This window comes from Phyllostomus hastatus, unplaced genomic scaffold, assembly GCF_019186645.2.
Source record: "Phyllostomus hastatus isolate PE091 unplaced genomic scaffold, TTU_PhHast_1.1 phas_contig_86, whole genome shotgun sequence".
In the NCBI taxonomy this organism is placed as follows: Eukaryota; Metazoa; Chordata; class Mammalia; order Chiroptera; family Phyllostomidae; genus Phyllostomus; species Phyllostomus hastatus.
The window spans coordinates 89372412-89389497 of record NW_025333977.1 but is presented as its reverse complement, the minus strand read 5'-3'; the positions used below and the strand labels follow the sequence as shown (position 1 = coordinate 89389497).

At 41.5% G+C, this 17086-nt stretch overlaps 1 protein-coding gene across 4 annotated transcripts in view; it reads right to left on the bottom strand.

The window, feature by feature from the left end:
• CD86 (CD86 molecule) overlaps nt 1–17086 on the bottom strand; it is a 62817-nt gene that overhangs the window by 28620 nt on the left and 17111 nt on the right. For 2 of the 4 annotated variants that reach the window (XM_045851916.1, XM_045851922.1), the window contains exon 1: nt 5525–5693. The exons of 1 other annotated variant lie outside the window; for it this stretch is intronic. In XM_045851916.1, the coding sequence (XP_045707872.1) occupies nt 5525–5541 (17 nt within the window). In that variant the 5' untranslated portion in view covers nt 5542–5693. Of the gene's footprint in view, nt 1–5524; nt 5694–8795; nt 9008–17086 lie in introns of those variants that run through there. One more of the 4 variants, XM_045851918.1, reaches the window with a different exon arrangement.

Here is a 17086-nt window from a genome sequence, read left to right as displayed (position 1 = left end):
TAGAACAGGCCCAGTACGTGCTAAGTAGGTGAAAGGTTGGGCAATGGCTCGGAAAGATTCCTAGGCAAAGGAGACAGCATATGCAAAGGCACCAAGGCAGAAGGTTGAAGTGCTAAAGTGAACAGAGAGGTGAGAGACAGGGCTAGAGAGGTCAGCTGGGGCCAGACCATGCTTACCTTATGGGTCAGTTAAGGATTTGGTGTTTTTTCTGAGAGCAATGTAAACACTGAAGAAATTAAAGCAGAGGAGTGACATAATCAGGTTGTCATTTTGAAAAGATGACTGTGGCTATTGTGAAGCAAACAGGCAGCAGGGAAGCCAGAACAGATGCCAGGAGCTCAATCAGTTGGCAGTCGTTTAAGTAAAAGAAGATGGCTGTTTGGCCTGGGGTGGACCGGACAGAAGTAGAAAGAAGTGGATAGGTTCAAGCAATATTTAAGATTATAATCAACAGGATATGGTGACAGATTAAATACAGAGGATGATGACAAGGTGTTGATTGGTTCATTGATTAATTCATTCCTTTATTCAACAACCAAATACCAGGAATCATTAGTGTTTAATAGGCTGGTATCAGAGTGGGATTTTACTTTTTCACTTTCACATATTTAGTAAAACTATGAATAAAAGCACAAAAATCATGCTTCTGCTTTCAAATGTGCAGATGACACAAAAATGAGCCAGATAGTTACTGGTCAGTTCATCAGCTGAATTAATAATATTCATAAATCCCCCAAAGAGAGTCTGATACTAACATGGTGAATCTCATGGGGATAAGCATACTGATCTTACTTCAGTTTTAAAATAACAACTGTGAAGTGGAATAAATGGTCAACAGAGAAGTAGTTTATCCAGCCCTGACTGGTGTGGCTCAGTGGACTGGGTGCCAGACTGCGAACTGAGAGGTTGCCAATTGGATTCCCAGTCAGGGCACATGACTGGGCTGTGGGCCAGGTCCCCAGCTGGAGGTGTGCAAGGCAACCAATTAAGTGATCTCCCATACATCGATGTTTCCCTCCCTCTCTTTCTCACTCCCATTCCCCTCTCTGTAATAATAAATAATTTTTAAAAAGACAGAGATGTAGCTTATCCATAGTAAATGGAAAAATCACACAGATGTGAGTGTGGCATGGCTAACCAAAAGTTAATTCTAATCTTAGTGCAGAGTTTGGTCATTATACTCTGTGCTTATCAGAGCACATTACTTGTGGTATCACGTTAGTGAGGCTGGTTACACTTGAATGACAATAAAAAATCAGAGCTTATCAAGAGAAGGAGCAGCACAATTCACTAGAAAATAATGAAAGTATGTCAAATGAGGCACAGTTAAAAGGACTGGGGGCAATAAACTTGAAGAAGTGCATGACAGATCTCTGCAAATATTTAAAGGCTCTCCTGTGGGACAACACACACAATGTAACTGGAGGGTGAGTACTCCCAGTAATTGGCTACAGGAAACCAGAGTTCAGTTTCAGATAATGAAGAGCTTTGAACAGAGTGTTACACCCAAAGACTGGATGTTTTTGTGAGGTAACGAGCTCCTTCGTCACCAGGATTGCTCAAGCATTTTAGGAGGGATTCTTGATTTGGGTGGGTGGTTGAACTCTATAACTTTTAAGTTCCCTTTGAGGTTCTCATTACATTCCAAGAAATGAAGAAAAATTAAGTAGATGACCTGAACACACCACCTTTTCCTGTCCCCTATCCTGCATCCATTTCTCTGATTTTTAACATGGTATGGTACAGTATGGGACATTTGGAAGAACCCCTGTCTGGAGGATCTGCTGAGCTGACTACAAGTGGTCCAGGGCTTCACAAGAGAGCAATCCTATAGTCCAAAAGGTGGGGTAAAGGTGTAAAAGTTGGTCAGACTCGGTCTCAGACCTGTACCCTGAGAATGGAACATGGTGAGCTAGGCATGGGGTGTTTGCAGGAGAGTTGATTTCTGTTACAGCAGATGAGGCTCTTAGTCAGTATAGGCTCTAACCAGGCCTACTCATTTTGATACTTTCACTCCGGAGAGCTGCCACTACATTGCTTAATAGCTTTTCTCAGAGAACTGCTGTTTTCCTTTCACATTAGCAATTGTTGTTTGCCTAGAACTCAATGTAGTGACCTTCTGCCTCTGTCCTTAGAAGGCTTTGCAAGCTTCCAACAATTCTTCTCATGAGAGCCTTTCAAACAGATTCCTGAAGAGGTACAACCCTGCCTTCTAGGCATCCAGCTGATGTCTTCAAGAACTACTGTCTCCTGATGAACCACTTTTAAATGTTGGATTGAGTTCAAATGGATAAATATTTCAGTCACATTCTTGACACACATGTGTGCACACACATGTACAAGAACAGAGGCATAACCTATATTTAATCTTTCTTATTGGTATAAGAAGCATTGGCAAATTTCTAAGCCACAGGAAAATATAATAGTCTACGGGAACACATGGAAGTGGGGGAATGATCATGGCCTTTTTGCAGGACAAAACAGAAACGCTGACTAGACTGGAAGAGAGGTGCACTTTGGGCAAACAATGAGAAATTGGTTCCTATAAGTAGGGTAGGATAGCTTAATGGGGCCTAGAAAGTCAGATAAGGAGTTTATACTTGATTTGATGAGAGAACTAGAGGTTGGGATTAATCGTTTGAGAGCAGAAAAGTCATAATGAAAGTTTACAGAAAATAAGCCTATCAGTAGCCTTAGGAAAGAGGTGAGGGCTGATATCAGAGTGATCAAGAGAGCCAGTATTAAAGGCTCATGGACCTGAGATGAAGAGACTGAGCCAGCAGGACAGAAACACGTGTGTCAGTGATGCCTTGATGAAAACATGAAGACTTCCCGGTGTCTGGTGGGCACATGATATCACTGACTACAGACACGTCACCCATCCTGAGTGCTGCTTTCCTTGAGCTCCCCCACCAGCGACGTCTCCTTCTAGCTCAGGCTGTACAGTATATCTGACTTGGCTTCCAACCTTTTCTTGGAGCAAACCCCCACAGGCCCCCACTTTTGGAGAATTTTTCTGTCTTCTCCCTCACCCATTTGAGAGCAGAGTGCCTCCACATGGGTATGAGGGGAATATTGAGACAAGGAAGAAATGTCTATGCAAATGCTTAAGGAGCAGAGGATTCTTTTATTCACTCCTCAGTATTGTAGGCAATTACAGTATTAAAATGAAGAGTTCGTTCTCCTCATTCACTCAGAAGGAGCATAGCATGGCAATGGCACTTAGCTTTTCCTGTCTCCCAAAGGCAAGTCTGCACACAAGACAGAAACCCAGCTCTCCCAGTTACATCAGAATTGGACCTTTCTGTGTCAAGGATCATGCCTTTTTCAAAGTCAATGGCTTTGGAAACCACTTCTTCCATTTTGCCAAAAAGTGCCTATGGGTAAGCATCATGCAAAGTTTTACAGGTACTCTGAGTCTGTGCACATCCAGTCTCTAAAAGGCAGCCATCCCAATCCTGGCCACCTAAGGGAGCCCCTTCCTATTCTCTCAGAACCAGAATCATGGTCAAAGAGAGACAGTCAATATTTCAGAGGCACAATTTGAGAGGTGTCCCCCTCTCCCCATTTCAAGTGCCATCCCTACCCTGGAATTTCCAAATTACTCATTCCTTGGGTTAAGGCACTTTTGAAAACCCCTGTTAAAATGCAAGTGCACACTGGAAGAAATGTGTTTTTTTTTGTTTCTTTTTGTTTTTAGCCATTAAAAGTTAAGTTCAAGTTAATGTAAGTAGGAAATGGAACTCCGAAAGGAACCATATTCACAAAAGGAGAACAGGGAACAGGACCTTTCCCATCTTGATGGGGAGATGAAAAGTGCAGAAGAAATACTTTTCTTTCTCAACACATATTCAAAATGGCATCTATTTTCCAAACCTCAGCCCGAGTACACGCTGATGCCCAGTTAGAAACAAGTCTCTATTTTCGGTTAGAGATGAGGATGAGCGCCCAATAAAGGCTGCATGCCCAGCCTACCACCCTCTCCTTCCTGCCTGCCTCCCAAATATTCTTACCTGCCCCACCATGAAAGACAACTTGTCAAAACTTGCTTGGACTCTGGATAACCATCCACTAACCTCCCCAGCACCCTTCTTGCCTGTTTCAGACATGTTTTGCTCTAGCTCTGTCTCTTCACAGCTTTAGCATCCTGGCCCAGAGACCCCTAACCTCACTCCCACCTCTAGCTGGTGTTTGAAATATGGTATTGGAACCTTGATTTTCTCTTAAAGAATCTGACTTGGCTCATCTTTTCACCTTCCATGTTCTCCCCTCCCCAACCTGCCCCCCACCCTGCCTCATCTCCATAAAAATCCAATCCTCACCTCCACCAGGAAGGGACATCGAAATCCAGGGATACCAAAGTAACCAATATATCAAACTCAATGACATAGTTACTAAACAGTAAGCACAATTACAAAGGACTAATTCCTTCCCTCCATAGCATTGTTGCTATACAGTCATTTTTAGTGTGACTGCTTTCCCTCCAGGCTAGAAGCTTCAAAGTATTGGGACCACATCTTTTATGTTCCCTGTGAAATCCCAGTACTTGGGACATAGTGACGCACAATACACATATTTAAAGCATACAAATGAACAGAGATTTATAAAAGCTTTCATTATGTACAAGATAGCTCTTGTAAATGGCATTAATGCTACCTGCAACAGCAATCAGAAGACGTAATATAGAACTGTGAACCTGTGCCCACAATTAAATAGACTCATTTTAGTTCAGAGCCTTAGTCCCAAGATTGAGGTTGCATGTCAGAGAAACAGGCCATCTCCTTAGGTATAAAAATTTGAGAGTAGTGGGAAGTTCCCTTGGCCCCAAATTATTTTCACCTGTCTCTCCAGAACCTTAAATAATTACTGGAGGCATTATTTTAAGCCTACTTGCAAATGCAAATACGTTCATGGTATACAGAACACAGTAAACCGCTGCCTTGGCTCTTTTTTTGCCCAGACTATTTCTTTCCAGATGAGCTATTGGGGTGTCTGGTGCCAAGAGGGGCCAATATTGGAACAAGGCACTTGGATGGGAAGAAGAAATGGGGAAAGGTTTCTGGACCAGAGAAGGAGAAGACCAAAGAAGAAAGCAAAGGCCACTGCAGAGGCTGTGGGTTTTGTCTCGTCCCCCGACCTGGACTTCCCACCAGCACAAGCAGCTCAGGCAGGGCTGGCACCCTTGGATAGCTTCTCCTAGGGCAGAGCTACCCAGAGCTCCCAGCACTCTAAGGCCGAGAGAGGCTGTCAGTTAAGTGGCCCCTTCTATTTCCTGCCTGTCCTGTCACTAAGCTCACCAAAGCAGAGAAAGGAATCTGGCTGAAAGACACAGTTTTGTAATGCCCCACCTCAAACATAGCCAGTCTGAGAATCAAGCCTCAAGATCACAGGTATTAAGCATGTATTCCACACTCCTTCTCACCCCTTCCTTGGCGGCCATCAGCCCCACCTCTGAACATCTGCCGTAGATGCAGCTTTATTCCACACCATGCTCCCCAGGCACACTAGCTTCATAAGAACATACCTGTCACAAGTGCCCATCCACGGCAGCTCCCAGAGACCAGATGTGTAAGCCGAGTGGCATTCCAGAGGAACACAGAAGCGATGTCAAGAATAAGTGAAGAGAAGGTCTTGGGAGCTATCCATTTTTCCCTAACACTCCTTGTAGAGATAAAACATGTTAGCGCTGAGGCCAGGACGCAAATGTAGAAAGGGGAACTGACTATAGAGAAATAACACCACAGAAAGGGCCGGGCTCTTCTTCCAGATAAGATTGGCAGGTGGGCTTTTCCACTGCTCATAATGACTATGAATGCACTCTCAGAGAGTGAGTGTAAAGCCCTGAGGAAACCCCCCACAGACAGCCCCAGCCACAAACATGAAAAAGACACATTCCCTAACAGATGGACAAATCCAGGGGTGCAGCCTTTAGGCCCAAGGGTAAAGATTCAGCTCAGTTTAACAAAGGTTTTACTGGGCAGCCGTATGCCAGGCACTGTCTGGTGCAGGAGGACTGCAAGACATAGTCCTCAACCAGAAAGAGCAGAGACCAGGAGTGTCACCTGCCGCCTTCCCCTCCAATCCTTCATTGAGAACCTACCTCTCCATAGATCCTGATAGAAGCCAATTAATATACCCAGCCCCTTTTTCCATATTATCCCAGTCTGTTCCTAGATGTTCTAATCTAGATGTTTCTATTACCTTGGTCCACAATTCCTGGAAGTGAGCAGTACTCTTGAGAGTGGGAACAAGTCAAAGCAGAAGTGTAAAATGTGTGTGAATGCCCAGTGGATTTTTCCAAGCCTACTGCTTTAGCAGGGACAGGCTTTGCATATACGATCCTGCCCACGTACACACCACTTCTTTTTCTGACCCATTCAGGCTCTGCAAAGCCCTCTGCTTGATGTGGGGGACATTTATGTGCCTCCAAGTCTGCAGCATTTGAGCTCAGGAGAGAGGCAACCCTCTTCAAGCATGCCTCCCCCGCTCTCTTGGCGGCTCGCTGTGCCCTGCACGGTTGGAGAAATTAAGTGACAAAGTGAAAGCTGCTATTGTTGCATGGGTTGAGCAAGCCCACTCAAGCGAAGATGTGTGGCTCAGAGGAGGCAGTGTAGGTCTGGAACTGCTGCACCAAGGTTCAGTAAATGCTGGCTCAACTCCTGGACCCTGGGCACATTACTGAGCATCTCCCAGTCTCAGTCTTCTCATCTATGAAGTGTAATTAACTTCCTTGCTGCATTGTTGTGAAAAACAAATGATATCTTGCACATAAATCACCTGGCATCTGTGCAGCTATGTAGTCTTCATTTCTACTTTCCTATCTGCTTTTTGGACTTTCCAATTTTAACTTTGAACTTTCCACAAAGGTCTTCCCTCTATCACCAGAAAGGTGGTGATCATTTTTCCCAAAACAGGTCTGTAAACCCCTTCACCTTCCCCCCAGGGCCTCTCAAACCCATTAGGACTCTGGTGTGGGTCCTGGGCCCTGACTCACAGGGTCATCACTTCCCCTCAGCCATTCTGTGTGCATACCTTGGAAACTTCATCCTTTATTCGAATAGGCCCCACCTGGGGTTTTCCTCTGGATTTTACAATCATAACTTTTTTTATTTGCAAGGTCCATTTGGTTTCCTTATTGTAACACATGAAATTACCTACCCATCAAAGCACAGGAAAATTAATTACATTCAACTTCGTCTTTAAGTTTCTTTCCTTTCCTTGTATTCAGCAGTCAAAATATAAGATAGGCTAAATTGGAACATTCTGCTATCTGGAATATTTGGAATAGTATTTCCCAAACTTTATTCTTACTAGCTACTCTTTCATATCCATGTAAAATCTGTGTTGTTTGTTATACAATGTTTTTCTCTTAAGTAAATTTATTTTACACAGAATCTTTATGTTAATACTAAAACTTCTTCAAAGCAGTATCATTTGCAATAAATAAAGGATGGGTAAAAATAATATGTCACACTGGACTTTACAATCACAGAGACATGTGTTCAAATCCGAGGTCCACTAGTTAATGTCTGTGTGTTCTTGGGGAAGTTACTTAACTTCTCTGAGCCTTAGCTTCTTCACAGAAGTAATACTAAATATCTCATAAGTTTTTTTGTGAGAATTAAATAGGATAACATATATATGGTGCCCAGCACAGATTCTGGCATATAGTAGGTTCTCTTTAAAAAAAAAGTTTTTATTGTTTTCTCTTTTCCATATTCCTGCCTCATCTACTCATTTCAGTTTCTTCTTAGAGCAGCCTCCCTCAATGTTGTGGGACAGGCAGCAGAAACAAAGGAGATACAGTGGTGTCGCGGGATTCTCTTACCTTAAGACTTAGGGTTACAAGGTTATTTAAGGCATCTCAGAAGTCATTCCCATCTCTCACTCAAGCAAGAACCCCTGTGATGTTATCTCCAACAGATGGATATCCAGACTTTGCTTTCTCACTTATGTCAGAAGAACTCACTAGTTGATACGACAGTTATAAGGGTCTTCTTTATAATAATCTCACATTTCCCACCCTTCACTCCCTAGCCCCATAAGTATCACCAAGTTGTCCCTGTCCTGTTTTCTGGAACTACAAGAATGTACATTAATTTCCAGGTTTATATAAAACCCTTGAAACACTTGAAAGCAGATTTTATCAATTTCCTAAACAGTCTCTTCTCCCACCTAAACACAGTCAGTGTCTTCAACTGTCCCTCATATGATGTCGTCCTAGACCTGATCATTTGGTGGCTCCCCAGCTGCCACCTGGTTCCCTGAATTTGTCAACATTCTCTCTGAAGTGAGGGTTCACAGGGTGGGATGGGCATTAATGTCACTTTTGTTAATGAGTCAGAAATCAAATTAACCCATAAGCAGTTGCACTGGGAAGTTGGCTGACCATGATTTAAAAAAAAAAAAAATTAAGATTTTAATTATTTATTTTTAGAGAGAGAGAAGGAAGGAAAAAAGAGACATCAGCATAAGAGAGAAGCACTGATTGGGTGCCCCTTGTGTGCACCCCAACGGGGGACAGAAACCACAATGCCAGCACGTGCCCTGACAGGGAACAGAACCAGAGACCTTTCACTTTGCGGGACAATGCCCAACCAACTGAGCCACACCGGTCAGGGCTCACTGTGATTTTTTTTACATGTCAAGTCAGATCACCACCTGCTGGCCCCATCTTGTTTGTGTGTCAGTGTTTGGGGCCAATTAAAATTACTCTGAATCCCATACATGTCGTCCATTGTATTAGTTATCCCTCTAGCCTTGTGCCACTCACAAATCTGATAAGGAAGCCTTACCCAGTGGTTGTAAGAGCCAAGGACAGAGAAGTTTCAAAAGCAATGGTGGTTCAAGGGCGGTCAATGGTATCAAATGCTGAGGAGGTGGAGTAGAATGAAGATCAGTTCCTTGTGTTTGGGAGAAGGAAGTTGCTGGTAACCTCAGAAAGCTGCTTTCTGTGTAGGGCTGCTTCCTCCATTGCTTCACTCCCAGATGGTCTCAGGGTTGAGGACTGCAAGGAAAAGCAGCAGGAAGGGAGTGGCTACAGATGGTAGCAGAGGGGAAGAAACAGATACTTTCCTAATATTCTTGCTCAACACTGCCCAGGAGATATTTGGTCCCTGGGACCACATAGTTAGGATTAATTCTGGGAGGCAACGTTAGAAACTTGTCGGCTTTTGGAAACATCTAAAGAACACTTAGCTGAATGTTTCAATTTCAGCCATACATTTGTTGTTATTTATGAGTGGCTTCCTGTGGCCAGCGGGTAGAAAAGACAGTCTAAAAGTATTCCAGGTGGTGGTGGTGCCAATATAGGATGAAATAGTTTCCACAAATAATTGTTAACAGCATTATTCATTGAAATGTTAATTAGCATTTCTTCTCTGAGTTATCTTGACATAGTGATTTTTGCAGGGGAAAAAGTAGAAGAAACCTACAGTCAAAGGCACTTCTGGACTCTTGTGAAAGCCCATGGAAGACACAATACAGGTACCCTAGAAGGTGAGAGTAAAGAGACAGCATGCTTTTGTGATGCAAGAGGAAGGCAGGGAAGGGAACAGGTGTGTGGATACTGTAAACAGTGGAACCAAGCACCCACTCTTGGTGATCCCAAGGGATAAAAACCTCAGGGATACAGATGGCTCATGCCTACAGAGTAGGTACCTTTGGCTCAGGGGTCCCAGCCTCAGGAGATAATGCCAAGCCCACTGTGGCATGGGGGCAGAGAGCTGCCAGACTTCGCAGACCACTGTGGGCTAGATAGTGAAATTGCCAGTGACTACTGAGACAGACTAGGCCCTTTCACCACTTTCTATGCACCAAGGAATCCTTCCTGGGCTGCAGGAGAGGAAGGGAACCTTGTATGATCAAAATAGAGTCTCCTGTCCAACTGGTAGAATGGTGGCTCAGAAGTGGTATTAGGTTGAATTAAAGGAAATTAAAAAGTGATCATCTCTTACATACTTGGATTCATGTACAGAAACTCATACCCTATGCATAGTATAATCCCTGCAGGGGGGTTTGGATGGGACTGTAAACATAGCTCCCAAATTGTTCTTAATTTAGAAGTGATGCAGCTCAGCATCAGGTTCTGTTCTCATTCCCAGCCCTACTGCACAACCTCTAGTAACGATGAATAGTCTCCAGGCTCTGACTCTTCCCTTTTAATGAAACTGAGCTGAGTCCACAGACAGGGTTCCCTGACACAACCTGAGAGAGAACAGAAAACATTTGCTATAACATTTTCCTTTTACTGCTATTGAAACATTGTATTTTTAGAATCCTTTCTCCTTAAAGCATAAATACTCTAACTGCTAAGAATGCCACACAGACTGGGAGAAAATACTTGTAAAATGTATATCTGAAAAAGGACTGGTATCCAAAATGCACAAAAAACTCTTAAAATTTAAAGATAAGAAAACAAGCAACTAAATTTAAAAATGGACAACAGAATAAACAACCAAAATAGAAGCAGACTCATAGATACAGAGTCAGTCTGATGGTTGGTTGCCAGACGGGAGGAAGGTTAGGGGGGTGGGTAAAAAAGGTGAAGACATTATGAAATACAAATTGAAGAGGAAAAACTCATGGACACAGACAATAGTGTGGTGATTGCCAGGGAAGGTGGGGTGGAGGGAGATGGAGGAAGGGAAGGGGGGATACATGGTGATGGACAGAGACTTGACTTGGGGTGGTGAACACACAATACAGTGTACAGCTGATGTGTTGTAGAATCGTGTGCCCACAACCTGTATATAATTTTGTTAACCAGTGTCACCCTAATAAATTCAATAAAAAGAAAAAAAGAAGTACAAATTGGTAGCCAAAAAATAGTCACAGGGATGTAAAGTACAGCATAGAGAATATAGTCAATAATATTGTAATAACTATGTACGGTGCCAGGTAGGTACTTGAAATATCAGGGGGGACACTTTGTAAGGTATATGATTGCCTAACTGCTGTGCTATATATATGAAACTAACACAAAATAATATTGAATGTAAACTGTAATTGAAAAAAATAATTTAAATGGGCAAAAGATCTGATCATACACCTTGCCAAAGAAGATATACAGATGGCGAAATCAGTATATGAAAAGATGCTCAGTATCACAAGTCATTAAGGGATTGCTAAGTAAAACAATGAGATACTACTACACACCTACCTATTCAAATGGCTAGAACACCCTCCCCCAAAATTGACAATACCAAATGTTGACAAAGATGTGGATCCACAGGAACTCTCATTCATCACTGGTAGGAGTGAAAAAATGATATAGGCAGTTTGGAACACATTTTGGCAGTTTCCTATAAAACTTAATTAACATAAACCTACCATATGATCCAATCATCATGCTCCTAGGTATTTACCCAAATGAGTTGACACTGATGTCCATATAGAAACTTGCACATAAATATTGACAGCAACTTTATTCATGACCTCCAAAAACTGGAAGCAACTAAGATGCCGTTCAGTAGGTGAGTCGATAAACAAGCTATGGTACATCCATACAATGGAACATAATTCAATGCTAAAATGAAATGCACTCTCAAGCCACAAAAAGACATGGAGGAACTTTAATTGTATTTTGTCTAGTGAAAGAAGCCAGTCTGAAAGGCTACATACTGTGTGATTCCAACTAAGTGACATTCTGAGAAAGACAAAACCATGGAGCTAGTAAACAGATCAGTAGTTGCCAGGGAATGTGAGGAGGGATAAACAGGTGGAGTTCCAGGGATTTTTAGGGCAGTCAAACTACTCTTTATGACACTGTAATGGTGGATGTTTGTTATTAAAATTCATCAAAATCCATAGAACTATAGAATGCAAAGATAGGAACTTACTATAAAGTATGGACTTCAGTTATTAATAATGCATCAATATTGATTCATTAATTGTAACAAGTATGCCACACTAAGGAGAGATGGTTAAAATAGAGGAAACTGTGCAGGGAAGGGGGGTATATGGGAATTCTCTGTACTATTTGCTCAATTTTTCTGTAAATCTAAAGCTGTTCTAAAAATAAAGTCTATTCATTAAAAAAAAATACGCACACTAACCACATGCATTGATTCCTGGTAAAGTAACTAAATTAATGATGTGACCTTTTAGAGGGCTTCTAGACTAGTGGGTAAGAAAATTAGCATCGATTTCACAGTCCAAAGGTTCACTTCTCCATGTTGCAGACATGCAATCAAATGCCACACACACAGTCCTGCAGTGAAAATCTCCAGTTTTGTGTTTCTGCCCTCTATTTTGACATTTTCTGCAGATTTCTGGTGCAGGAACCATAGATTTTTATGTCAATTCCTTAGGTAAATAAAAGAAAAAGCCCCATTGTTTTCAAAGGGCCAGATCAATTGAAAAGAAGCTTTCAGTTCCACGTTTCTAGAGGAACATTCTTAGAAATGTAATAAGTTTTTTTTTGACGTAGTGATAGTCTTGATTTACAATTAAAAGCAAACTTTATACAGTTAAGCATTAGAGGTTGAGTGTTTTTTCTCTGCCTGAGCCCAATTTTGCCACCTCGATATTTCTATCCTACAACTGAGTTGCTGAGGCTGGGAGAGACCCTCAATCTTACAGGTTCTACTGTCTAGTCCTAGGTTGGTTGGTTTGGTCTCTCTGACTGCCCTGGGGTACCTTCTTTTATTTACTTTCTCATGATGCAAATTAACAACCATCATTCATGCATGCTAAAAAAAAAAAAACAGAGGCAAAGTAAATTGTTTCTTAACGGATATTCAATCAACTCCTGAACACGGAAACTAGGATCTAGTGACATACTTTTGTCTAGATGTCCTCGAAGAAGAACTCAGAAAGACAAGACAGTTATTTGTAAGATTCTATGAAGTGAACGCAAAAGACTCTTATCTGCACTTTCTCTGAAAATCAAATGATGGGTTAATAAAACATGCCTAAATTCTGCAGCAAAATACATTTATTTCTATTGAAATTTATATTAGCATATATTGAAAGGAGGTTAAGAAAAAATGTCAAAAGAGTAAGCATCATGATGTATGCAGTTTAGAAAAAGGAGTACAGTCGTACCAGGCATAGGTGTGGCCTTTTGACGAGGTGTGACTTCAGCAGTTTGGCGAGTGGGCAAGATGAGGAAGGTGGGGTTGGGTGGAGCTCAGGTTAGGGAGACCAACCCCAGCAAGTGAGGAGCCTGTATTTCCATAACCAGAGTCTGGGAGGGGTTGGTGGTCTGGAGAAGTCATGACAGAATAGGGTGGGGTTATCCTGGCACCCCCAGAATCAGGAGTTTCTGTGAAGTGTGATATCCACAGTGGGTGGGTGGAGACACCTCATCATTTCTCCCTGTGGGAGGGATAAGGCCCGTCACTGGGGGACTGGCCCACAGGGCCAGTCGGGAACTGGACTGCAGGTCAGGAAACAAGGCTAAGCCAGAGAAGGACTGTAGCTTGTGGAACCGAGGGACTCACAACTCACCCTATGGACACTAGAGACCAGGATTATAACAGTAAGAACACACCCAGAGCAGCAGTCTTGCTGCCTGTGTACAAACACCTCACGAAAGGGAGTAGGCAGAGCTTCAGCGGCAGTGCCAGTGTGTCCACAGAAACTGGTAGTAATTATAGCCTCTAGTGACAGACAAATTCACACATTTTCATGGTTTACATTTATCCCTACCTATCACTTTATCTCAGTAATATTTCTCATCTTCTAATAATACTTCAACATCCCCAGATTTAATTGTACCATTTGGAATTTTTACTTTTTAATAGTTGGCCTCCATTCACCCAACAAGTACTTAACCAGCCCTGATTGAGCACAGGCCCTGCGCTGGTCCTGTGATCCCCAGTGAAAGAAAGCAGAAGGTCCTTGCCTTCCCAGAGCCTGCAGGTGAGTGTGAAAGACATACACAAATCTAATAATGTCAAGGTACTTGCCACCAAGAAATTTTCAACATAAAAAACTTCAGTTAAGTATGATGTCCAAATGACTAAATACCATCTTAAGAGCATGAGGTAGATTTACTAGGTCATGTAGGTCACAGTTAAGAAAAAATTCCCCAGGCCCTCCATCTCAGGAATAGGCTTCTCCAAGAGACATCGGCGCTCCTTCACTTCATGTTTTAAATGATCACAATGTCTGCATGACCATTAGTCATGGGCAGCAGAGGAGAGAGAACTCATTCAAGGGCAGGACAGACTAAGTGATCCTTAGCTTTTAATTTAATAATTCTATATTCTAGGTCATCTGTAAGATTTATAAGACAATACATAAAAAAGATGGCCTATTAGTTAACAAATAACAAAACTAAGTAAAATATTTCCAAGATGAATGAAACACATACAGCAGCAAGTTTCAAAGTTGATACCAATAAACTACCAACATCAGTGATGGCACTTTTCAGAATTCAACAAGGTAAATATATGATTCCAAACTCATTATCCTTTCAATCTTCAGTGTTATCTAGGAACGCTAAACCCAAATTCAAAAGACTGTAGTCCCTGAATTTAAAGTGGCCTGTTTGTTTAAAGGTATGCACTTACACATTCTGAGAAACTGTCATTTCTTTCACAAAGCATCTGACATCTGTCATTTCCTTTACAGCCTCAGAAAAAATAAAATGAGGTAATATTCTAAATGTAAAAGTTGCTTGAAGAGTTAAGTCCATATGTTCTTTTTCTTACGTGTGTAGAAGAGGGAATATAATACATAACAAAACTAACACATTTTAACAAATAGCAGCATATTTCAAATTTAGGGAAGCATGAAGATCTGTGAAAACACCTTTTTATGCAAAAATATTTATATGAGTATAAATAAAATATGCACTACTAACTAAAGTAAAATAGATTACAGCATACAGAACACAGCCAATACGACTAAGCTTATTTTAAAAAGTAAAAGAACCACTGGATTTTTTAAAGCTTCCATTTCACAACAGGGTCAAGGGCAGGGCATTGCACCCCCAAAGGCTCACTTCCCTGTGTCATCTTAGTAACCAAAAGCAATGTACATAAGACTTCTGAGAACCCTTAAGATATGCAGTTATCAACGTGGACTTGCAATTTTCAAGTTGGTGGTGTAGAGGTGCAATTTTTACAGCTGTCTTTGCACACCTTTTATCTGGGAAATTGCAAAGGTCCACCACCACATCATGTGTTGCTACTTGAAATTTTCCAGTAAAACAAGATGTTGCTTCTCCTACTCTTCAGCAGCGTAAGTAAGGGATGGCCTCTTTTGAAAAGGGCCTTAAATAGCTTTCCTCAAATCTGGTTTAAGATGGAAAATAATCACACATAAGCCTTGTACTGGTTGGCTACAATTTTAATGTGAGGAGTTAGAATATTTAACAAGGACACATTGGTAAACCAATTCCATTTTTGCATTTTGTGGGTTGGAGACAAAATACTGCACTCCTCATTTCACTTGAGTTGCATTTTCACTGTGCATGCCCTATTTGCATACAAACAAAAGAGATCATTTTTAAAAGAGGTTTACTTTGTTTTTGTTTTGGTCCTTAGGGATGACTGTGGTAAGCAAGACGGGACTGAACAATTTTCATACCTTGGATTTCACTATTGTATTGCTCTCACCCTTCACTTTCTTTTTCTCACCACCCACTTCCAGTTCATTGGCAGCTAGTTTGGGGGTATGTCACCTCTTGAGTGGACTATTGTAATAGCTTCCTGGCTGGTTCCCTATCACTATTCTTTACCCTATTATTATCTTCCATCAAAAACAAACTGATTATAAAATACCCTTCCTTGAAAGACTTGCTATCTGTTCCTAATGGGCTAGTGGTCACACTACTTAGCAAGGCACATAAGGCCCTTCAAAGTGTGAATCCAATTTTTCTCTTCTGCTTCTGTCAATCAGCCCAGGTAGCTAACCCTCTAGCCACATTTGAACTGCTCACTATTCCCTGATCCTCCCAGACCTTTTCAGACTTTTTGCCTTCTTTTCTTTTGCACAAGCCTGTTCCTTCTGCCTGGAATGCCTTTCCTGCCTTGTCTGTTTGTAAAACTCTACTCTTCCTTTGAGATCCAGATTATTCATAGTTCACAGCTGAATCCTTCCAAGCCATCCTTCCCTCCATATCTGTATCTGCACCACCATATCTGTATCTTCCTCCCTCCCAAATCACATTATTTATTCTTCCATTATAACAGTTTCCTCAGTGTTAAAATTCCACTGCTCATATGGACACGTTTCATTCCCCTCTGCATCCCTGGCACAGTAACAGTTCCAGTAAATGTGACTGGAGTTAACATCTGTTAGGTGATTGCTTACAAAGAACTTTAACTCTATACTTCATTTAATCTATACAATAAACATACTAAGTTTTACAAATGAGGAAGATGAGTTTCAGAGAGGTTAGGCCATTTGCCAGAGACACATAACAGGTAACTTCAAGATTTTAGCAGGATATAGAACTGAATGTTTGAATTTTCTAGCCAATAGTGTTATAAGACTATCATTAAAATGTCAGACAGATACTAGTACTTTTTGGGGGTATAGTTTGGCACTTTTTGAGTAAGTCTCTCCTCTCTGTCCCTTACTAATTGTGTGACCTTGAGTAAATTACTAAGCCTCTCTAAACCTCAATTTCCTCATTTTATTGTTTAACAGAGAAAATAACACCTTGTTCACACGGTCATTGTAAAGATTCAGGGAAGACACTTCAGTAAGGTTCCTTGCCCCACCCCTGCTCATCACAGCAATCAATCTTTCATTCCTCCCTACTCTGAGCCATTCACTGCATATTCCTCCAGTCACTCACTTATTCCTTATCCTCTGAAAATTTGAGACTATTAAACCTTCTAACAGATGAAGAAACTGAGGCTTAGAGAAGTCTGTGCAAAATGCCTTTAATCTAAGCAACCTGTGCAAAATGCCTTTAATTTAAGGAAATGTTTTTCCTAAGGTCCCCAGAACTGATTGGGACCCTCAGGTCAGTACCTAAGTAGTGTGTAAAGAAATCACTCTGCCTGTATGTAGGAAAATAAAACTAGAGGCATTAAAGAGACTGGGTTTGGGTTTTTTCTTTTTCTTTTTTTCTAACTAGTCTTCCTGGCAGTCATGAACTCTTAGCAAGCCAGAGAATTCTCCT